Below are 23,718 nucleotides of genomic sequence, written 5' to 3'. Positions count from 1 at the left end.
AAACATGTAAAATATATACTGTATATTCAATTAAAAATAATATAAATAATTTTATTTTTTGATCTTGCAATTCATTGGTGATCATTTGTAGTTTTCTAAGTCCTATTTTTTGGTATATTATCTAAGAGTTGGTTGGAAAATATTCTGTACAGTTTGGTGCATAAAATATAGCTGTATTATTATGACAACGTGATCAGGAAGGAACGGAATTACAGGTCTATTGTTAAAAAAGAAGACATAAAACAATACATGTTTAAGTTCATTTTAAGCAGATACAAGTCAAATGAAAATATAGCCTACATTTTCAAATGTCTTATTGCATAATGCAATATCACACCTGCTCTCCGTCACGCGCATCAGCGATCATTGGACTCACGTGGACTCAATTACTTCAAATCAAATTTATTTATAAAGCCCTTCTTACATCAGCTGATATCTCAAAGTGCTGTACAGAAACCCAGCCTAAAACCCCAAACAGCAAGCAATGCAGGTGTAGAAGCACAGTGGCTAGGAAAAACTCCCTAGAAAGGCCAAAACCTAGGAAGAAACCTAGAGAGGAACCAGGCTATGAGGGGTGGCCAGTCCTCTTCTGGCTGTGCCGGGTGGAGATTATAACAGAACATGGCCAAGATGTTCAAATGTTCATAAATTACCAGCATGGTCAAATAATAATAATCTCAGGAGCCTCAGGAGTAAATGTCAGTTGGCTTTTCATAGCCGATCATTGTGTCACTTGTGTCATTACCTTCCCTATATCTGTCTGTTCCCTGCTTCGGGATTAATTGTCTCATGTCAGTGTTACCCGTGTTCTGACGCTGTTGCTGTCTTGTTTCCTTGTCTGTTCCCTAATAAATGTCTGACTCCCGGTACCTGCTTCTCCTATCCGGAGTCGGTCTTTACATTGTAAGTAGAACATCTGTCATGATAGTAGCTTTTCTCTTTGACAAAACTGCTACAACAAATGGTATGCAACGTTCTTACTATTTCTCAGAGGATATATGTATCGTGAAAACTTAATAGAACCCATATTTCTAAATTATATTCTGTATTTAATTTCCTTATTTACACTTTTGAGACAGTGCCAATATATCACTATTTTGCAATGGTTAGAAATACACAAAATACGAATATACACACTACATAATAAGTAATCAATACTACATCATAGGTAATGACTACATAATAAGTAATCAATACTACATCATAGGTAATGACTACTAAATCATAGGTAATGACTACTACATCATAGGTAATGACTATTACATCATAGGTAATGACTATTACATCATAGGTAATGACTACTACATCATAGGTAATGACTACTACATCATAGGTAATGACTATTACATCATAGGTAATCACAACATTATAATAACAAACACAAAGTGAAGACTATCTGTATCCACATTGGCACAAGTAAAAAAAAATGTCATACAAGTTTAGTAATGATTTCACTTAATTGTTTGTTCATACGTCCTGCTTCAGGGTGACCATGGGCTGGAGAGAGAAATTGCAAGCATTTTATTTAACCATACAGGAAGTCATTGAGATCATGTCTCTTTTTTGAGTGAGCCCTGAAAGGAATGTGTTTGGTTATGTAGTGTGTGCACTCAGTAAATACACTTGTCGCTATATAAGAAGTGTATATATAATTATATGTACACTCCAGTAAAATAAACGTATACAGTCTCACCAGAATGTTCAGCCCAGTCAGTATAATAAACAGTAGAGTCTCACCAGAATGTTCAGCCCAGTCAGTATAATAAACAGTCTCACTAGAATGTTCAGCCCAGTCAGTATAATAAACAGTAGAGTCTCATCAGAATGTTCAGCCCAGTCAGTATAATAAACAGTAGAGTCTCATCAGAATGTTCAGCCCAGTCAGTATAATAAACAGTAGAGTCTCACCAGAATGTTCAGCCCAGTCAGTATAATAAACAGTAGAGTCTCACCAGAATGTTCAGCCCAGTCAGTATAATAAACAGTAGAGTCTCACCAGAATGTTCAGCCCAGTCAGTATAATAAACAGTAGAGTCTCACCAGAATGTTCAGCCCAGTCAGTATAATAAACAGTAGAGTCTCACCAGAATGTTCAGCCCAGTCAGTATAATAAACAGTAGAGTCTCACCAGAATGTTCAGCCCAGTCAGTATAATAAACAGTAGAGTCTCACCAGAATGTTCAGCCCAGTCAGTATAATAAACAGTAGAGTCTCACCAGAATGTTCAGCCCAGTCAGTATAATAAACAGTAGAGTCTCACCAGAATGTTCAGCCCAGTCAGTATAATAAACAGTAGAGTCTCACCAGAATGTTGAAGTGCTGTCTGCACACTGCTTTACTCTCCCAGTAGATCACCACCATGGCAACGACCAGTTCAATGACCAGGAGAACTACAATCATCCATTTGATTCCAGAAATTACCTGACAAAGTAAAGAGAATAGTAACTTAATACACTGTACATAGCAACATGTTTTCCTCTGGTTTAATGTTATGTTGATAAGCTCTTGTGGTTTAGTATTTTGTTTGTGGAGAACATTTACACAGAATTACAAAGCAAACAAACAATTCAGTATCCGTATTGCGTTATCTAATTTCAATGCTTGTACTCTTCCACCTCATTAACAAATCAATACTAATGAATTAACTCATTGTAATAAACAAACAATTAAGTAATTAACTCTGGAACCTCTTGATGGTCCCCGTGGAAACCAAAAGAGAGAACATCAGCAGTGCAGAGAGCAACAGCAGCTAATGTCCAGAAACAGCTGACGATGTTCAAGGAAAATGACAGTTTGGCCTGTTGATAGTGGAGAGAAACACAGAATCACCTCACTATTCAATTGGTATGTTTATGATATATTTGATGTGTAATATTTTCATAATAATTTATAATAATTTAAATAATCTACAATTGTTTCATATTTGATCCATGACTGAATTTAGACATATTTGGAAAGCTTGAACTTACCACACACATATTTGGAGAATGACCTGCAGCATAGGTCAGTATTCCGACAGCAACAAACTTTATAAAACAAATATGTTTTTTTGTTCCTTCATTATTTGAGAGACTGATTACAAATTCAATCAACAGTATGTGTATTATCCTCATTGTAGAGTACACTCTTCACACACAATGCACACTGACGACAGGAGAGAATAACGGATAGAGACGACACAAAGCTTTGGTCCAACATCGGCTGTATCAACATGTGTCTAATCCAATAATTGATGATGACACAAACTACTTTGTGGGCTGATCGCAGTGGTTCTTACCAGGACACTGGGCATGGTGTAGATCAGAACTAATGGTCTGTGCGGGACAAGCAGTAGCCCCAGAATCAAGACAAGGACTCCAGCAATGAGCTGAACTGCCTAAAACGAGAAGAAGATGTAATCAGACTAACAGACGAGAAAATATCCCGGAAACTGGCCCTTAGATGAACATATACCAAATGTTCAACGTAACTTCTGCTCATCATTAATGTATTTTTATAATCCACAGATTAGCCTGCCTGAAATAAATGTTTACTCGGCTGTATAGGAACATGTTTGCTATTCGTACCCCCAGAGCTTTAGGCTGACCCTTGAGGAAGACCTTGTAGACATCTTTGAAGACACAGTGGAACTTCTCAGGCATCAGCTGGCCCTCCTGAGCATCTCTGAGACTGCCCAGAGGTATAGTGATGACCATGCACTCATCTGACTGAAATGTGTACTTCATTTACCTGGGAACAATACATTTCATTAAAGGGAGAAAAATAAAATATAAACTACTTTAGTGAATATAGAGGAAGACAAGTGCTTCCAATTACATAATTAGTAAACAATTAATAGGTAATTAGTAGGCAATGCCTCCTCACAGCTGGTCAAAATCACACGATGCACAATGATGATGTCATTGGAAACACATCTTTCTCTATTTGTTTACTACAGAACATAGAAACGCACCATTTTCACATATGTTGATGTTGGATTGGTACTGGAGACGATGAATATGAAGTTTCCCTTTATTAACACATCATGTAGACAATAACACTACTGATGTAATGAGGACACTGTAACGTGTTACCAATAAAAACTATCGGAATAATATTGCTGAAATAAACCATAAACTGTTGTAATAACTCTATGGATATTGTAATTAAATGGAAACACATCATGAATGATGAAAGGTAATAGCAGAACAAGTTTTCATGAAGTTTACATACCTGCTGCTGTTCTTTCTAACTTAATGGAGGAAGTCACACTTGGAGGGCGTCTGCGCTGGTCTGGTAAGCAGGCTGTGATGGACAAACACATTTTCATACACATGCAGACAGCAAGAGAGAGAGAGAGAGAACCAGAGAGGGAGAGAGAGAGAGAGAGAGAGAGAGAGAGAGAGAGAGAGAGAGAGAGAGAGAGAACCAGAGAGAGAGAGAGAGAGAGACAGAGAACCAGAGAGAGAGAGAGAGAGAGAGAGAACCAGAGAGGGAGAGAGAGAGAGAGACAGAGAACCAGAGAGGGAGAGAGAGAGGGAGAGAGAGAGAGAGAACCAGAGAGGGAGAGAGAGAGAGAACCAGAGAGAGAGAGAGAGAGTACACTGAGAGAAATTCTGTTTGTTGAAAACACTAAAGCTGAGTGGATGCGCTCCGGGTACAAGGTCAAGGTGAACTGAATTCACAGGTGGAAAACTTCTTCAGAAACTGAATAGTACACATACAACAAAGTTCATTAAGTGTTGTAGTGTGTTTCTGAGCGCTTCACACCATCTCTCTCATCACCTGAAACTAACAGCACATGTGGTTTGAACAATTGGAGGACGTGGCGCCTCTTGTCTTTAAATCAGCAGGTATCTCATATGATAGGGTGGCCATTGTGGTCAACAGTTTAGAAGAGCTTCCTCCATGTCAACAGAGGAAATGGTGAGAAGCTAAACATTACAGGGATCAGACACAGTGATGCTGAAGAAGGCACTTCAAGACCATAGTTTTAGGGGACAACAGTACGAGCATTAAATCAACTCTGGTGAGTGTGAATGTGAGAAATGTCAATATAATAAGTGATAGTTTTAATGTAAATGTTTATCATATGAATACAGTTGTCAATATTTTATGTTAACGATCTTCTATGTAAAAGTAGGCGAGACACTCGGATTTCTCTCACAACAGTTTCAAGCTAAATGTAGGCAATAATGACTGTTTTGATAAGATATTGATGAGGATGATGATGTTGATGATGTTGATGATGATGTTGATGATGCTGTTGATGATGTTGATGATTATGATGAGGATGTTGATGATGATGCTGTTGATGATGTTGATGTTGATGATGTTGATGATTATGATGAGGATGTTGATGATGATGGTAGTGGTGATGACGATGAATTCAGGAGATAAAAACATGGTCAGGACTATTTTAGACAATAATACATTGGATGATGATTATTATGATTGTTGCAATTAAAGAAATAGATGAAGGGTATACAGTGTATATATATATCAAACTGTTATGATTGCATTATAACTTCAGAAGTTAATACTCATCAGCGAAACAACATCATATTCCCACAGGTATTGTGACTGAGACGTCATGGCTTGTGCAGACATCCCTATGGACATCCTGGGTCCTGAGGCTGAGGAGGAGGAGTATGAGGAGGCCGGGGACCAGAGAGGAGAATCACTGATCAAGTATTACCAAGCAACTGAACTAATGCCTGCTCCCAAAGGACCACTCCATGACCTGTTGCTGAAGCAGCCTGCCGTGTTGGGGGTAAGACCATAGATACTAAGAGCTCTATATAATATCATATTATACTGCTCTTTATCTATGAGTATAGATACTAAGAGCTCTATATAATATCATATTATACTGCTCTTTATCTATGAGTATAAATACTAAGAGCTCTATATAATATCATATTATACTGCTCTTTATCTATGAGTATAGATACTAAGAGCTCTATATAATATCATATTATACTGCTCTTTATCTATGAGTATAGATACTAAGAGCTCTATATAATATCATATTATACTGCTATTATACTGCTCTTTATCTATGAGTATAGATACTAAGAGCTCTATATAATATCATATTATACTGCTCTTTATCTATGAGTATAGATACTAAGAGCTCTATACAACACCATATTATACTGCTCTTTATCTATGAGTATAGATACTAAGAGCTCTATATAATATCATATTATACTGCTCTTTATCTATGAGTATAGATACTAAGAGCTCTATATAATATCATATTATACTGCTATTATACTGCTCTTTATCTATGAGTATAGATACTAAGAGCTCTATATAATATCATATTATACTGCTCTTTATCTATGAGTATAGATACTAAGAGCTCTATATAATACCATATTATACTGCTCTTTATGAGTATAGATACTAAGAGCTCTATATAATACCATATTATACTGCTCTTTATCTATGGGTATAGATACTAAGAGCTCTATATAATATCATATTATACTGCTATTATACTGCTCTTTATCTATGAGTATAGATACTAAGAGCTCTATACAACACCATATTATACTGCTCTTTATCTATGAGTATAGATACTAAGAGCTCTATATAATATCATATTATACTGCTATTATACTGCTCTTTATCTATGAGTATAGATACTAAGAGCTCTATATAATATCATATTATACTGCTCTTTATCTATGAGTATAGATACTAAGAGCTCTATACAACACCATATTATACTGCTCTTTATCTATGAGTATAGATACTAAGAGCTCTATATAATATCATATTATACTGCTCTTTATCTATGAGTATAGATACTAAGAGCTCTATATAATATCATATTATACTGCTATTATACTGCTCTTTATCTATGAGTATAGATACTAAGAGCTCTATATAATATCATATTATACTGCTCTTTATCTATGAGTATAGATACTAAGAGCTCTATATAATACCATATTATACTGCTCTTTATGAGTATAGATACTAAGAGCTCTATATAATACCATATTATACTGCTCTTTATCTATGGGTATAGATACTAAGAGCTCTATATAATATCATATTATACTGCTATTATACTGCTCTTTATCTATGAGTATAGATACTAAGAGCTCTATACAACACCATATTATACTGCTCTTTATCTATGAGTATAGATACTAAGAGCTCTATATAATATCATATTATACTGCTCTTTATCTATGAGTATAGATACTAAGAGCTCTATATAATACCATATTATACTGCTCTTTATCTATGCGTATAGATACTAAGAGCTCTATATAATATCATGCTCTTTATCTATGGGCATAGCCGTGGGAAGTAGTTTGGGGGTGGGGGTGCTGTCACTTTTTCACCGACTACGGGACTAGTAAAGGCCCAGCGCACTAATTCTATGATTTTTTTAAATATATACACTACCGGTCAGAAGTTTTAGAACACCTACTCATTCAAGGGTTTTTCTTTATTTTTTTTTTTACTATTTTCTACATTGTATAATAATAGTGAAGACATCAACACTATGAAATAGCACATATAGAATAATGTAGTAACCCAAAAAGTGTTAAACAAATCAAAATATATTTTATATTTGAGATTCTTCAAATAGCCACCCTTTGCCTTGATGACTGTATATATACAGTATCAGTCAAAAGTTTGGACACACCTACTCATTCAAGGGTTTTTCTTTATTTTACTATTTTCTACATATACATATATATTTTTAATGATTTAAATTGTATTTATTATTCCGACTTTTCAAGGGGTACTGCAACACCCTCAGCACCCCTACCATGTCTATTGGTAGCCATGTCTATTGGTAAGACTCAGAGACAGGCCTTTACAGTGTCTCTGTTATATGTTAAGTGGACATGCACAGTGAGGGGAATTTATAAGAGGAACTAATGCAGTTATTAGTATACTGGTTCATGAGAGAAGTGTGAAAGTCTATTTTGAATGGGGAACTGTTAACCAAACGTTTTTCTTTTAACAGAATGTATACTGTCTCATGAGTTCTCATGGTTCCAGGCATGCATGAATGCCGATCTCAAGTTTATGGATAGTTTTGTCTCCATAGTTTGGACCTGTGTGATATTTAAATACCTTATAATTTAAGTCCTGTATTATATACTGTGATATTTAAATACCTTATCATGTATTATACACTGAGATATTTAAATACCTTATCATGTCAGTCCTGTATTATACGCTGTGATATTTAAATACCTTATCATGTCAGTCCTGTATTATACACTGTGATATTTAAATACCTTATCATGTATTATACACTGTGATATTTAAATACCTTATCCTGTATTATACACTGTGATATTTAAATACCTTATCATGTCAGTCCTGTATTATACGCTGTGATATTTAAATACCTTATCATCTATTATACACTGAGGTATTTAAATACCTTATCATGTATTATATACTGAGATATTTAAATACCGTATCATGTCAGTCATGTATTATACACTGTGATATTTAAATACCTTATCATGTATTATACACTGTGATATTTAAATACCTTATCATGTATTATACACTGTGATATTTAAATAACTTATCCTGTATTATACACTGTGCTATTTAAATACCTTATCATGTATTATACCCTGTGATATTTAAATACCTTATCCTGTCAGTCATGTATTATACACTGTGATATTTAAATACCTTATCATGTATTATACACTGTGATATTTAAATACCTTATGTATTATACACTGTGATATTTAAATACCTTATCCTGTATTATACACTGTGATATTTAAATACCTTATCATGTATTATACCCTGTGATATTTAAATACCTTATCCTGTCAGTCATGTATTATACACTGTGATATTTAAATACCTTATCATGTCAGTCCTGTATTATACACTGTGATATTTAAATACCTTATCATGTATTATACACAGTGATATTTAAATACCTTATCATCTATTATACACTGTGATATTTAAATACCTTATCATGTATTATACACTGTGATATTTAAATACCTTATGTATTATACACTGTGATATTTAAATACCTTATCATGTATTATACACTGTGATATTTAAATACCTTATCATGTCAGTCCTGTATTATACACTGTGATATTTAAATACCTTATCATGTATTATACACTGTGATATTTAAATACCTTATCATCTATTATACACTGTGATATTTAAATACCTTATCATGTATTATACCCTGTGATATTTAAATACCTTATCATGTCAGTCCTGTATTATACACTGTGAGCAGGAAAGAGATGTAATGACACTGTTTACATTAAACATTTTCACAGAAATTCTCTTCCTGTCACGCCCTGACCTTAGAGAGCCTTTTTATTTCTCTATTTGGTTAGGTCAGGGTGTGATTAGGGTGGGCATTCTAGGTTTTCTGTTTCTATGTTGGTGTGTTTGATTCCCAATTGGAGGCAGCTGTCTGTCGTTGTCTCTGATTGGGAATCAGATATAAGTTGTCAGTTTCCTTTTGGGTTTTGTGGGATCTTATCTTAGTTTGTTGCTTTATGTACGACTAGCTTTACGTTCGATTTGTGATCATTGTTTTTTCCCGGTGTTCCGGTCATTTATCATCCGACGACGAGTGTAACACTTCCTGTCACGTTCCTGACCTGTTTTCTGTTAGTTTTTGTATGTGTTAGTTGGTCAGGACGTGAGTTTGGGTGGGCAGTCTATGTTTTCTGTTTCTATGTTGGTTAATGGGTACCTAATATGGCTCTCAATTAGAGGCAGGTGTGTGTCGTTTCCTCTGATTGAGAGTCATATTAAGGTAGGTGTTTTCACACTGTTTGTTGTGGGTGGTTGTCTCCTGTGTCTATGTCAGTATGTAATGGTCAGTGTCAGCACCATTGTGTTATTATAGCTTCACGGTCGTCAGTTTGTTATTTTGTTTGTTTAGTTGTATAGTGTTCGTTTCGTGTTTTTTTCCCTCTTCTGAAATAAATTAGATGTACTTTCCACACGCTGCGCCTTGGTCCAATCTCTCACCCAAAGACGATCGTGACAGAATTACCCACCAATCCAGGACCAAGCGGCGTGTCAAGCGGCAACAGGACCCACCTACACAGGATTCATGGACATGGGAGGAGATATTGGATGGAAAGGGACCTTGGGCACAACCGGGAGAATATCGCCTCCCTCGTGAAGAGCTGGAGGCAGCTAAAGCCGAGAGGAGGCGATATGAGGAGGCAGCACGGAAGCAAGGCTGGAAGCCCGTGAGTACAACCCAAAAATTTCTTGGGGGGGCCCTTAAAGGGAGTGTGGCGAAGTCAGGTAGGAGACCTGCGCCTACTCCCTGTACTTACCGTGGAGAGCGAGAGTACGGGCAGACACCGTGTTACGCAGTAGAGCGCATGGTGTCTCCTGTACGCGTTCATAGCCCGGTTCGGTACATTCCAGCTCCACGTATCGGCCGGGCTAGATTGAGCGTTGAGCCGGATGTCATGAAGCCGGCCCAACGCATCTGGTCACCAGTGCGTCTCCTCGGGCCGGCTTACATGGCACCAGCCTTACGCATGGTGTCCCCGGTTCGCCTACATAGCCCGGTGCGGGTCCACCTCCCCGCACTGGTCGGGCGACGGGGAGCATACAACCAGGTAAGGTTGGGCAGGCTCAGTGCTCAAGGGAGCCAGTACGCCTGCACGGTCCGGTATTTCCGGCGCCACCTCCCCGCCCCAACCCAGTACCACCAGTGCCTCCTCCACGCACTAGCCCTATGGTGCGTGTCTCCAGCCCTTTACCACCAGTGCCTAAACCACGCACCAAGCCTCCTGTGTGTCCCCAGAGTCCTGTGCGTCCTGTTGCTGCTCCCCGCACTAGCCCTGAGATGCGTGTCCCCAGTCCGGTACCACCAGTTCCGGCACCACGCACTAGGCCTAATGTGCGCTCCCAGGGTCCAGTATGCCCTGTTCCTTCTCCCCGCACTAGCCTGAAGGTGCGTGTCCTTAGCCCGGTGCCTCCAGTTCCGGCACCACGCACCAGGCCTACAGTGCGCCTCATCCGGCCAGAGCCATCCGTCTGCCCAGTGCCATCTGAGCCATCCGTCTGCCCAGTGCCATCTGAGCCATCCGTCTGCCCAGCGCCATCTGAGCCATCCGTCTCCCCAGCGCCATCTGAGCCATCCGTCTCCCCAGCGCCGTCTGAGCCATCCGTCTGTCCAGAGCCATTAGAGCCGCCCGTCTGTCCCGAGCCGTCAGAGCCGTTAGTCAGTCAGGAGCCGCTAGAGCCATTCGTCAGTCAGGATCTGCCAGAGCCGCCAACCAGACAGGATCTGCCAGAGCCGCCAACCAGACAGGATCTGCCAGAGCCGCCAACCAGACAGGATCTGCCAGAGCCGCCAACCAGACAGGATCTGCCAGAGCCGCCAACCAGACAGGATCTGCCAGAGCCGCCAACCAGACAGGATCTGCCAGGGCCGCCAACCAGACAGGATCTGCCAGGGCCGCCAACCAGACAGGATCTGCCAGAGCCGTCAGTGAGCCATGAGCGTCAAGAGCCGCCAGTGAGCCATGAGCGTCCAGAGCCGCCAGTGAGCCATGGGCGTCCAGAGCCGTCAGCCAGCCATGGGCGTCCAGAGCCGTCAGCCAGCCATGAGCGTCCAGAGCCGTCAGCCAGCCATGAGCGTCCAGAGCCGTCAGCCAGCCATGAGCGTCCAGAGCCGTCAGCCAGCCATGAGCGTCCAGAGCCGTCAGCCAGCCCGGAGCTGCCAGTAATCCGGAACTGCCCCTCAGTCCAGAGCTGTCTCTCTGTCCGGAGCTGCCTTTCAGTCCGGAGTTGCCCCTCTATCCTGAGCTATCTCTCTATCCTGAGCTACCTCTCTATCCTGAGCTACCTCTCTATCTCGACCTACCTCGCTGTCCTGAGCTACCTTGTCTTGGTGTTGCCCCTTATATTAGGTGGGTGGAGAGAGAGGGTGGTCATTCTAAGGGGGAGATGTAAGCTGGGATTGACTATGGTGGGGTGGGGACCTCGCCCTGAGCCTGAGCCACCACCGTGGTCAGATGCCCACCCAGACCCTCCCCTAGACTTTGTGCTGGTGCGCCCGGAGTTCGCACCTTAAGGGGGGGGTTATGTCACGTTCCTGACCTGTTTTCTGTTAGTTTTTGTATGTGTTAGTTGGTCAGGACGTGAGTTTGGGTGGGCAGTCTATGTTTTCTGTTTCTATGTTGGTTAATGGGTACCTAATATGGCTCTCAATTAGAGGCAGGTGTGTGTCGTTTCCTCTGATTGAGAGTCATATTAAGGTAGGTGTTTTCACACTGTTTGTTGTGGGTGGTTGTCTCCTGTGTCAGTGTCTGTATGTTACGCCACACGGGACTGTTCTCGGTATGTTTGTTCGTTCGGTTTTTGTGTAGTCAGTTTTCCTGTTATTGCGTTCTTCGTGTTTCATGTAAGTTCGTCGTCCAGGTCTGTCTACATCGTTTATTTGTTTTGTTAATTATTCAAGTGTAGTTCGTTTTTTCGTCTTGTTTAATAAATCATGTCATTTCACAACGCTGCGCCTTGGTTCAATCCATGCTCCTCCTCTTCGGATGAAGAGGAGGAGGAACACCGTTACACTTCCCTTTTTTAGAGCATCTGTCGTCATTAAATGTCAATTAATAAATAACTACCAGACCCAAATGTAAATGTTTTAAAATGCATTAAATATATGACAGGACTATATAACAGTTAACTATATAAATATATGACAGGACTGTGTACCAGTTAACTATATAAATATATGACAGGACTGTGTAACAGCTAACTATATAAATATATGACAGGACTGTGTAACAGTTAACTATATAAATATATGACAGGACTGTGTAACAGTTAACTATATAAATATATGACAGGACTGTGTAACAGTTAACTGTATAAACATATGACAGGACTGTGTAACAGCTAACTATATAAATATATGACAGGACTGTGTACCAGTTAACTATATAAATATATGACAGGATTGTGTAACAGTTAACTATATACATATATGACAGGACTGTGTAACAGTTAACTATATAAATATATGACAGGACTGTGTAACAGTTAACTATATAAATATATGACAGGACTGTGTAACAGTTAACTATATAAATATATGACAGGATTGTGTACCAGTTAACTATATAAATATATGACAGGACTGTGTAACAGCTAACTATATAAATATATGACAGGACTGTGTAACAGTTAACTATATAAATATATGACAGGACTGTGTAACAGTTAACTATATAAATATATGACAGGACTGTGTAACAGTTAACTATATAAATATATGACAGGACTGTGTAACAGTTAACTATGTAAATATATGACAGGACTGTGTAACAGTTAACTATATAAATATATGACAGGACTGTGTAACAGTTAACTATATAAATATATGACAGGACTGTGTAACAGTTAACTATATAAATATATGACAGGACTGTGTAACAGTTAACTATATAAATATATGACAGGACTGTGTAACAGTTAACTATATAAATATATGACAGGACTGTGTAACAGTTAACTATATAAATATATGACAGGACTGTGTAACAGTTAACTATATAAATATATGACAGGACTGTGTAACAGTTAACTATATAAATATATGACAGGACTGTGTAACAGTTAACTATGTAAATATATGACAGGACTGTGTAACAGTTAACTATATAAATATATGACAGGACTGTGTAACAGTTAACTATGTAAATATATGACAGGACTGTGTAACAGCTAACTATATAAATATATGACAGGACTGTGTAACAGTTAACTATATAAATATATGACAGGACTGTGTAACAGTTAACTATGTAAATATATGACAGGACTGTGTAACAGCTAACTATATAAATATATGACAGGACTGTGTAACAGTTAACTATATAAATATATGACAGGACTGTGTAACAGTTAACTATATAAATATATGACAGGACTGTGTAACAGTTAACTATGTAAATATATGACAGGACTGTGTAACAGCTAACTATATAAATATATGAATATATATGAATTTAAAGAAGTGTATGTTTAGTTAGAATGGTCTTGCTTCTGGTGGCACAGAAATGCATTTCACAGAAAATACATTTATGGATGATAATTTTCAAAGGTTAATTTGTGAGGGTTTGTGTTTGCAACAGTCTTTGCAGATGACGAGCGGTCTACTCAGTGTTGCAGTAGGAGTTGTGTTTGCTGCAACTCGGGAGGCGAGGCATTCCCTTTTAACCATGTTCAGAGTCGCACCCTTCACTGGACTACTAGTAAGTAGTGGTAGCATTGTCTTTTAATCGTTACATGTTATTTGTTTTAATGTCGAGGATCACTTTGGAAATACTGAAAGTCTTTTGATGAAGGTTTTGAAGAGTACTACTCTGGGGTCAAATTCACAGCTTGTTGGATGCAAATATTGTTTTTACCCACAATTCAATAGCACTGACTGAAATTTAAGGGTGAACATGTTTTACATGAACTTCTGAATGTCATCTTCTTATTTCAGTGTATAATATACTGATCATGTAGCTATCACTAAATTATAATTTAAGCAATTAAGTAAAATCAATTAGTAAAAAACTGTTCACCCACGTTTCTGTTCATTAAGCAATAGTAAAATATTGATTAACACGCTTATAAAACCTATTGATAATTGCTGTCAATGTGAGGACCTTTAAATGTTATCCTTCTCTTCTCTCTCTCTTCTCTCTCTTCTCTCTCTCTTCTCTCTCTCTTCTCTCTCCTCAGTTCTTCATCGCTGGGTTGTTATCCAACCTGTTGTTCAAATTCCCCAGACTATTACCTGTAAGTCAATAGTTTTACCTGTAAGTCAATAGTTTTACCTGTGAGTCAATAGTTTTACCTGTAAGTCAATAGTTTTACCTGTAAGTCAATAGTTTTACCTGTAAGTCAATAGTATTACCTGTAAGTCAATAGTATTACCTGTAAGTCAATAGTTTTACCTGTAAGTCAATAGTTTTACCTGTAAATCAATACTATTACCTGTAAGTCAATAGTTTTACCTGTGAGTCAATAGTTTTACCTGTGAGTCAATAGTTTTACCTGTGAGTCAGTAGTTTTACCTGTAAGTCAATAGTATTACCTGTAAGTCAATAGTTTTACCTGTGAGTCAGTAGTTTTACCTGTGAGTCAGTAGTTTTACCTGTGAGTCAGTAGTTTTACCTGTGAGTCAGTAGTTTTACCTGTGAGTCAATAGTTTTACCTGTGAGTCAGTAGTTTTACCTGTGAGTCAGTAGTTTTACCTGTAAGTCAATAGTATTACCTGTAAGTCAATAGTATTACCTGTAAGTCAATAGTTTTACCTGTAAGTCAATAGTTTTACCTGTAAGTCAATAGTTTTACCTGTAAGTCAATAGTATTACCTGTGAGTCAATAGTTTTACCTGTAAGTCAATAGTTTTACCTGTAAGTCAATAGTTTTACCTGTAAGTCAATAGTATTACCTGTAAGTCAATAGTTTTACCTGTGAGTCAGTAGTTTTACCTGTGAGTCAGTAGTTTTACCTGTGAGTCAATAGTTTTACCTGTGAGTCAGTAGTTTTACCTGTGAGTCAGTAGTTTTACCTGTGAGTCAGTAGTTTTACCTGTGAGTCAGTAGTTTTACCTGTGAGTCAGTAGTTTTACCTGTGAGTCAGTAGTTTTACCTGTGAGTCAGTAGTTTTACCTGTGAGTCAGTAGTTTTACCTGTGAGTCAATAGTTTTACCTGTGAGTCAATAGTTTTACCTGTGAGTCAGTAGTTTTACCTGTGAGTCAGTAGTTTTACCTGTGAGTCAGTAGTTTTACCTGTGAGTCAGTAGTTTTACCTGTGAGTCAGTAGTTTTACCTGTGAGTCAGTAGTTTTACCTGTGAGTCAGTAGTTTTACCTGTGAGTCAGTAGTTTTACCTGTGAGTCAGTAGTTTTACCTGTGAGTCAATAGTTTTACCTGTGAGTCAGTAGTTTTACCTGTGAGTCAGTAGTTTTACCTGTGAGTCAATAGTTTTACCTGTGAGTCAAATAATCTCAATGCAGAAATACCCAGCGGGCAAAACAGATTGAACTACAACCAGATTAACATCCTAATCGCTGCATTGGAACCAGTTTTGCCCCCTGGGTAGATTAGATTACGATAGATTAGTTTAGATTAGAAAACCTTTACACAATATAATGTACATTGGGATACAGACATCACAAATAAAAAAACAACAGATCAGCAAGCAGTTAAATGTTTTAATTGATTAAAGATTTTTAAAAAGTGTTTATACATTGACTGTTCTGATATTCATGTTTATATTAGACTAGATTTACTAAAAACCTTGATTGAAACCTTGGAGGCTTTGATGAGTTTCATGTCATTTTAACACACAGTAGCCGATGGTAGAAGGTCCATGTAACGTTCTGTCTTGTGAACCTGTAGGTCTGCCTGTGTGTCAACATTGGCAGCATGGTCGTAGCAGGAGTTGGAGGAGTGTTGATATGCGTTGACTTGGGCATGGACATGCCTTCCTGGGATTCCAATGTTCAACATCATATAAAGGTTATTAGTTATAAAAGTAGATTTTTGTTCTCATCAAAGTTGACGTACTGTAGTAATGGGATATGACAGCATCATGCTTGATGAAGGTCTGTCCCTGACAGTTTTGTTGTTGTGTTTCTGTAACAGCTGGAGGTGCTGATGCTCTGTGTGTTGGTCATGGAGGTGACCCTCTCTGCTGTCCTCTCCTTCTGGATCCGGGGAGCGAAACGCAGCCATTCACCGTGAGCTGTTATCTGTCTGACAACTATTCATGGACGACCACATCCAAATAGATTGACATTTAAAAAATAAAATGATAGTGAGCGAGGATGACAATGGGGAAATGCTGTGTCAGAGGGCAGCAGGGAGTTATCATTATAATGGAGTCTCTATTTGATTGTAAATGAACCACCATCTGAATATCCAAGATAGAGTACTCTAAAACTGTTTAGCTTCGAACATCAGTGTGTGCCTCAATGTATGAGGAAGTACAGCAGCCTCAGATATCTTTACCCACTATCCATTTTTTGACGGCCCTAAACCTATCTGTGGGTTTTAGAGTACTGTCTCAACCTCGGTGATTGCCTGCCTGCCTGCCTGCCTCCCTCCCTTGCCTGCCTGCCTGCCTGCCTGCCTGCCTGCCTGCCTGCCTGCCTGCCTGCCTGCCTGCCTGCCTGCCTGCCTGCCTGCCTGCCTGCCTGCCTGCCTGCTGCGAGTCCTGTCTGTGTGGTTCTCTCTGAGCAGGCTGGTTGTGGTCTAACACACACACACACAGCGTAGCTACACGCTCCACTCAGACTGAGAACAACAGTCTTGTGGTCAAAACTAGAACGCGTCCCAAATGTCATCCTATTCCCTATTTAGTGCACTACCCTACCCTGACCAGGGCAGGGTAGTGCACAACAATGTAGGGAATAGGGTGCCATTTGGGACACGGCCGTATTGTGTTCTCTGAGGTGTCGAGGCAACCATTCTTCATTAGCGTTGCCTCCTCATTGGTTCGTTGTTCCCTATTCCAACCAGTATCAGTTCTTCCTGTGTGACTCTATCTATCTCAGTGTGTGTGTGCAGCGGTGTGTTTGTGGTTAATGATACGAGTGTGTCTGTATCTAGCAGTAGCGTTGGGCGCTAACTGTAAAGGCTGACAGCATCAGTACATAGCTTAGGCCGACCAGTTGACAGTTTGAAACAGAGACATTTAGAAACTAAGCCCCGTTGTTGCTGTTTTCAACTGATACGCTCAGATCTAACAGACTCTGTTATCCAGAGACAGTGCTTTGCCTTGCTCGCTTCAAACACTGGAATTGTTGTTTGAGTAAAAATCATTTCCATATTAGGCATTGGGAAAAAGCTGAAGTAATATCATGTCAGATGTCGCTGTGGTGCTAAAAATCAAAGAGCTTTTTAATATCCTGTTTAATACTCTGTACAGAGAGACACATAGTACTGGTAACGATAAGAACAGCCAGAGAGACAGGGATATGGGGAACAGCCAGAGAGACAGGGAAATGTCACTTGTTCTGACGCCTCGATCACACCGACAGTGTCATCGTGCTAAATGTTACGCAGCATCATCTGGATATGTGTGTCACAAAAGTTCAACATTCACCTTTCTGCTACCGTTTCTGTCAAGCCGTCTACACATACAGTTTGACTCATACGTTCTATAAATCCAACGTTTGCACCACACAGAATGCAATGCATCTGCCTCTGCAACGCAATGCTGCAAGGCAAACGTAGCGTTCCATTGGAAATGAATGTACTTCTGGTGTACCAAAATGCCATACACCGTCGCTGTGATGGAGGCGTTAATTAACAGTGAATCCCCACTAGCGTCTGTCTGGCTGTCTGCTGAGTACTTTCCATGTGTTTGCTTCCTTGAATAAGACTTAATAAAACAACTCTTCTACATTATAAACAGTGATACATATCTAGTTCATTAAAACACATATACAGTCAGAACGTGACGTACCAGCATTGGTGAAACTATTTCTTTAAGTACTGCATACATAGCAATGTCAAATTTTCAATACATCGTTATGAAATGCCAAAGGCCATCAGTCTCAGCGGTGAGTGTTTGTTGTGTGTCTGTTGTTGTCAGAGTGGTCTGTTGTTGTAAGAGTGGTCTGTTGTTGTCAGAGTGGTCTGTTGTTGTCAGAGTGGTCTGTTGTTGTCAGAGTGGTCTGTTGTTGTAAGAGTGGTCTGTTGTTGTCAGAGTGGTCTGTTGTGTGTCTGTTGTCAGAGTGGTCTGTTGTTGTCAGAGTGGTCTGTTGTTGTCAGAGTGGTCTGGTATGTGTCTGTTGTCAGAATGGTCTGTTGTCAGAGTGGTCTGTTGTTGTCAGAGTGGTCTGTTGTGTGTCTGTTGCCAGAGTGGTCTGTTATGTGTCTGTTGTCAGAGTGGTCTGCTGTTGTCAGAGTGGTCTGTTGTGTGTCTGTTGTCGGCGTGGTCCGTTATGTGTCTGTTGTCGGAGTGGTCCGTTATGTGTTTGTTGTCAGAGTGGTCTGTTGTGTGTCTGTTGCCAGAGTGGTCTGTTATGTGTCTGTTGTCAGAGTGGTCTGCTGTTGTCGGCGTGGTCCGTTATGTGTCTGTTGTCAGAGTGGTCTATTATGTGTCTGTTGTCGGAGTGGTCCGTTATGTGTTTGTTGTCAGAGTGGTCTGTTGTGTGTCTGTTGCCAGAGTGGTCTGTTATGTGTCTGTTGTCAGAGTGGTCTGCTGTTGTCGGCGTGGTCCGTTATGTGTCTGTTGTCAGAGTGGTCTATTATGTGTCTGTTGTCGGAGTGGTCCGTTATGTGTTTGTTGTCAGAGTGGTCTGTTGTGTGTCTGTTGTCGGCATGGTCTGTTGTGTGTCTGTTGTCAGAGTGGTCTGTTATGTGTCTGTTGTCAGAGTGGTCTGTTGTGTGTCTGTTGTCAGAGTGGTATGGTGTGTGTCTGTTGTCAGAGTGGTCTGTTGTCAGAGTGGTCCGTTATGTGTCTGTTGTCGGAGTGGTCTGTTGTTGTCAGAGTGGTCCGTTATGTGTCTGTTGTCGGAGTGGTCTGTTGTTGTCAGAGTGGTCTGTTGTGTGTCTGTTGTCGGAGTGGTCTGTTGTTGTCAGAGTGGTCCGTTATGTGTCTGTTGTCGGAGTGGTCTGTTGTTGTCAGAGTGGTCTGTTGTGTGTCTGTTGTCGGAGTGGTCTGTTGTTGTCAGAGTGGTCCGTTATGTGTCTGTTGTCGGAGTGGTCTGTTGTTGTCAGAGTGGTCCGTTATGTGTCTGTTGTCGGAGTGGTCTGTTGTTGTCAGAGTGGTCCGTTATGTGTCTGTTGTCGGAGTGGTCTGTTGTTGTCAGAGTGGTCTGTTGTGTGTCTGTTGTCAGAGTGGTATGGTGTGTGTATGTTGTTTTCAGAATCCAGTAGAGACCAGTAGAGACACAGTAGAGTCCAGTGGAGACCCAGTAGAGACACAGTAGAGACACAGTAGAGACACAGTAGAGTCCAGTGGAGACCCAGTAGAGACACAGTAGAGACACAGTAGAGACACAGTAGAGTCCAGTAGAGACCAGTAGAGACACAGTAGAGTCCAGTAGAGTCCAGTAGAGTCCAGCGGAGACAGAGTGGAGACCCAGTAGAGACCCAGTAGAGACACAGTAGAGACACAGTAGAGACACAGTAGAGTCCAGTGGAGACCCAGTAGAGACACAGTAGAGACACAGTAGAGTCCAGTAGAGACCAGTAGAGACACAGTAGAGTCCAGTAGAGTCCAGTCGAGACACAGTAGAGTCCAGTGGAGACAGAGTGGAGACAGAGTGGAGACAGAGTGGAGACAGAGTGGAGACAGAGTGGAGACAGAGTAGAGACACAGTAGAGTCCAGTGGAGACAGAGTGGAGACCAGTAGTCCAGTAGAGTCCAGTAGAGACCAGTAGAGACACAGTAGAGACCAGTAGAGACCAGTAGAGACCAGTAGAGACACAGTAGAGACCAGTAGAGACCAGTAGAGACACAGTAGAGTCCAGTGGAGACAGAGTGGAGACCCAGTAGAGACACAGTAGAGTCCAGTGGAGACAGAGTGGAGACACAGTAGAGACACAGTAGAGTCCAGTAGAGACCAGTAGAGACCAGTAGAGACACAGTAGAGTCCAGTAGAGTCCAGTAGAGTCCAGTCGAGACACAGTAGAGTCCAGTCGAGACCAGTAGAGACCAGTAGAGACACAGTAGAGACCAGTAGAGACCAGTAGAGACCAGTAGAGACACAGTAGAGACCAGTAGAGACACAGTAGAGACCAGTAGAGACACAGTAGAGACACAGTAGAGACCAGTAGAGACCAGTAGAGACCAGTAGAGACCAGTAGAGACACAGTAGAGTCCAGTAGAGACCAGTAGAGACCAGTAGAGACACAGTAGAGACCAGTAGAGACCAGTAGAGACACAGTAGAGTCCAGTGGAGACAGAGTGGAGACCCAGTAGAGACACAGTAGAGTCCAGTGGAGACAGAGTGGAGACACAGTAGAGACACAGTAGAGTCCAGTAGAGACCAGTAGAGACCAGTAGAGACACAGTAGAGTCCAGTAGAGTCCAGTAGAGTCCAGTAGAGACCAGTAGAGACCAGTAGAGACCAGTAGAGTTTAGTCGAGACACAGTAGAGTCCAGTGGAGACAGAGTGGAGACCAGTAGTCCAGTAGAGTTTAGTCGAGACACAGTAGAGTCCAGTGGAGACAGAGTGGAGACCAGTAGTCCAGTAGAGTTTAGTCGAGACACAGTAGAGACCAGTAGAGACACAGTAGAGTCCAGCGGAGACCAGTGGAGACACAGTAGAGGGCCCAGTGTTACAGGCGTCACTGAGCATGCTTAACAGGATAGCTTCCTCACTCACAAGTCCTTACTGATCCTCCGTAACACCAGTTCTCAGTGCAGTGGCCTCACAGCTAGAAGAGGAAGACACATTGACAGGGTTAACACAAAGGATTTACAAACGGTCAAACATTGCAAATGTCCAACCCCAACTGTCTGGTTACTACTGAGCTAGAGAAAGGTTGATTTAACATTACTGTCTGATAAAAAACATGAGCTGGCGCACGCCCAGAATAATAGTTTGTGTGGAGGCGCTGACTAACGGCCAATAAACTATCAAAATAAAGAAAGTTGCACACTCCATGTATAAACTCCCAGCAATTTAATGGGTTTTACCAACGTTTCAGCATCACTGTGCCTTCCTCAGGGTGATGTCATGAATACTTGAACCAGGTTATGTTGACACACAGTGCAATTAGTGTAACCAATGATAGTAGTGAGGGGTGTGTCATAATGATTAAGTTAATTAAAATTAATTAGTGAAACTGTTAAAAAATAGTATATGGCATATTAAATATATTACCCTATTGTTATCATATAGAAACATGATGGAATATTGTACATCATATTAGCATCAACATACATTTTTGTTTCATTCAATTTCACATAATAATTTCATATTTCATTTTTGTTACATGTAATACTGGTTCAACCTTAATATATAATGAGCATCGTCAACAGGGGGAACATATTAGGTGTACGCTAATAAGCTGTAAAAATAATTGTTCAATTTATAAGACTTGTTCATAAAGGAAAATGTGTTCATAAGAAGGGCCTGAGATCCAAGTCAATATTCAGACCACTAGGGGTCAATTAAGGTTGAACCAGTATTACATGTAACAACAATTAAATATGAAATTATTATGTGAAATTGAATGAAACAAAAATGTATGTTGATGCTAATATGATGTACAATATTCCATCATGTTTCTATATGATAACAATAGGGTAATATATTTAATATGCCATATACTATTTTTTAACAGTTTCACTAATTAATTTTAATGAACTTAATCATTATGACACACCCCTCACTACTATCATTGGTTACACTAATTGCACTGTGTGTCAATATAACCTGGTTCAAGTATTCATGACATCACCCTGAGGAAGGCACAGTGATGCTGAAACGTTGGTAAATACCCATTAAATTGCTGGGAGTTTATACATGGAGTGTGCAACTTTCTTTATTTTGATAGTTTAACATTACTGTCTAACATCTAGACTGTAAATCTATTGACTAGGCTCCTTCTACGTCTTATGACCCGTAAGAGTAGATGATTACAATGTAGTACTGTCATAACATTTTATTATAACAGATTTCTGCACCAAGGATCTGCTGCCCCCTAGCTGCTGAGCTAAGGTATGAACAACAAGTGAACCTATCACCAAGGATCTGCTGCCCCCTAGCTGCTGGACTACGGTATGCACAACAAGTGAACCTTTAAACATAATGACCGTGCATCAACAACGCCAACAAAAGCAGAACAAACTTACAGCTATGTAACATGCTATAGCACACATGGCAGAAGGACACAGAGGAGCATGAGACATGAGACATGAGACATGATATATGAGACCAGAGACCAGAGACGGACCAGAGAACCCAAAAGCTTGACACAACAAATCATCCATCACTAGGACACAGTGTTAACTGGTCAGGTCACATGGTCAGGGGAAACTCCTGGACCAACACAGCAGTCATTTAACCCTAGCAGGACACTGCCATGCATCCATACACACACACACACACACACACACACACACACACACACACACACACACACACACACACACACACACACACACACACACAAAGCATGTTTGCACACAGATTTGTATTCATGGTACGGACAGAGGGAGATCCCCACAGTTGTTAATGAGGCTGTGAAGCAAACAGAACACCACGACACAGACCACGCTCACTCTGGCCAGACCCAATTACTTACTGAGCTAAACAGCCCTCTCTCTCTCTGTGAGTCAGACCACTGTAGAGAGGCCTATTGTAATATGAGAGGTCTTGCTCTGGCAAAAACAAAACAACACACAAAATGCTGGTGAGAGAGAAACCAGGGAGAGCCAATGGCTGCAATGTTCACTCTTCACTCCACTGGAATGGCATGTTTGATTGGACAGGATGATGTTGGATGACAGATAGTGGGTGGGTTAGGAAACCTCTGAATAAACAGAATCCTTCATGTCCTAGTGTATAAAAACCTTCAGAAGATACTTCACTTCAACAGAGAGTATTCAGCAACCAGCGCAATAACAGACATCTTTCACCTACCCACCAGACCTGGGTTCAAATACTACTTGAAATCTTTTAATGACTTTGAGCGTTTGCTCTAGTCTGCCTAAAGTGCTTGAGCCTATTCTAATAATCCATTAAGCCAAGCAA

At 40.2% G+C, this 23,718-nt stretch overlaps 3 protein-coding genes across 3 annotated transcripts in view; 1 reads left to right on the top strand and 2 right to left on the bottom strand.

Annotated features, from left to right (window-relative positions):
• Positions 1–704: 704 nt before the first annotated feature.
• Positions 705–4,269, bottom strand: LOC120031405 (membrane-spanning 4-domains subfamily A member 4D). The gene is made up of 7 exons (XM_038977143.1): positions 4,213–4,269; positions 3,567–3,729; positions 3,278–3,376; positions 2,970–3,026; positions 2,688–2,798; positions 2,305–2,421; positions 705–1,497 (listed from the first exon to the last, which is right to left on the bottom strand). The coding sequence occupies exons 2-7, from the start codon at positions 3,723–3,725 to the stop codon at positions 1,468–1,470; spliced, it is 573 nt and encodes a 190-aa protein (XP_038833071.1). The 5' UTR covers positions 3,726–3,729; positions 4,213–4,269; the 3' UTR covers positions 705–1,467.
• A 9,872-nt stretch (positions 4,270–14,141) lies between these two features.
• si:ch211-269k10.4 (uncharacterized protein LOC100150242 homolog) lies at positions 14,142–17,144 on the top strand. The gene is made up of 4 exons (XM_038977323.1): positions 14,142–14,255; positions 14,734–14,790; positions 16,400–16,519; positions 16,646–17,144. The coding sequence occupies exons 1-4, from the start codon at positions 14,145–14,147 to the stop codon at positions 16,742–16,744; spliced, it is 387 nt and encodes a 128-aa protein (XP_038833251.1). The 5' UTR covers positions 14,142–14,144; the 3' UTR covers positions 16,745–17,144.
• A 3,917-nt stretch (positions 17,145–21,061) lies between these two features.
• LOC120030992 (pleckstrin homology domain-containing family G member 4B-like) overlaps positions 21,062–23,718 on the bottom strand; it is a 54,642-nt gene continuing 51,985 nt past the window's right edge. Inside the window, exon 7 of the mRNA XM_038976499.1 lies at positions 21,062–21,394. Within this exon, the coding sequence (XP_038832427.1) occupies positions 21,389–21,394 (6 nt within the window). The 3' untranslated portion in view covers positions 21,062–21,388. The remainder of the gene's footprint in view (positions 21,395–23,718) is intronic.

The sequence above is a fragment of the Salvelinus namaycush genome, chromosome 37 (genome assembly GCF_016432855.1).
Source record: "Salvelinus namaycush isolate Seneca chromosome 37, SaNama_1.0, whole genome shotgun sequence".
Classification (NCBI taxonomy): domain Eukaryota; kingdom Metazoa; phylum Chordata; class Actinopteri; order Salmoniformes; family Salmonidae; genus Salvelinus; species Salvelinus namaycush.
This window is presented reverse-complemented; position numbering and strand designations above follow the sequence as displayed.

Coding starts and splice junctions, on each gene's coding strand:
- LOC120031405 (XM_038977143.1), bottom strand. CDS start 3,725: ATGAAGTACACATTTCAGTCAGATGAGTGCATGGTCATCACTATACCT. Junction 3,377..3,566: donor GTCAGCCTAAAGCTCTGGGG/GTACGAATAGCA, acceptor TTCTCGTTTTAG/GCAGTTCAGCTCATTGCTGG. Junction 2,422..2,687: donor TCCACGGGGACCATCAAGAG/GTTCCAGAGTTA, acceptor TTACTTTGTCAG/GTAATTTCTGGAATCAAATG.
- si:ch211-269k10.4 (XM_038977323.1), top strand. CDS start 14,145: ATGACGAGCGGTCTACTCAGTGTTGCAGTAGGAGTTGTGTTTGCTGCA. Junction 14,791..16,399: donor AATTCCCCAGACTATTACCT/GTAAGTCAATAG, acceptor GTGAACCTGTAG/GTCTGCCTGTGTGTCAACAT. Junction 16,520..16,645: donor ATGTTCAACATCATATAAAG/GTTATTAGTTAT, acceptor TTTCTGTAACAG/CTGGAGGTGCTGATGCTCTG.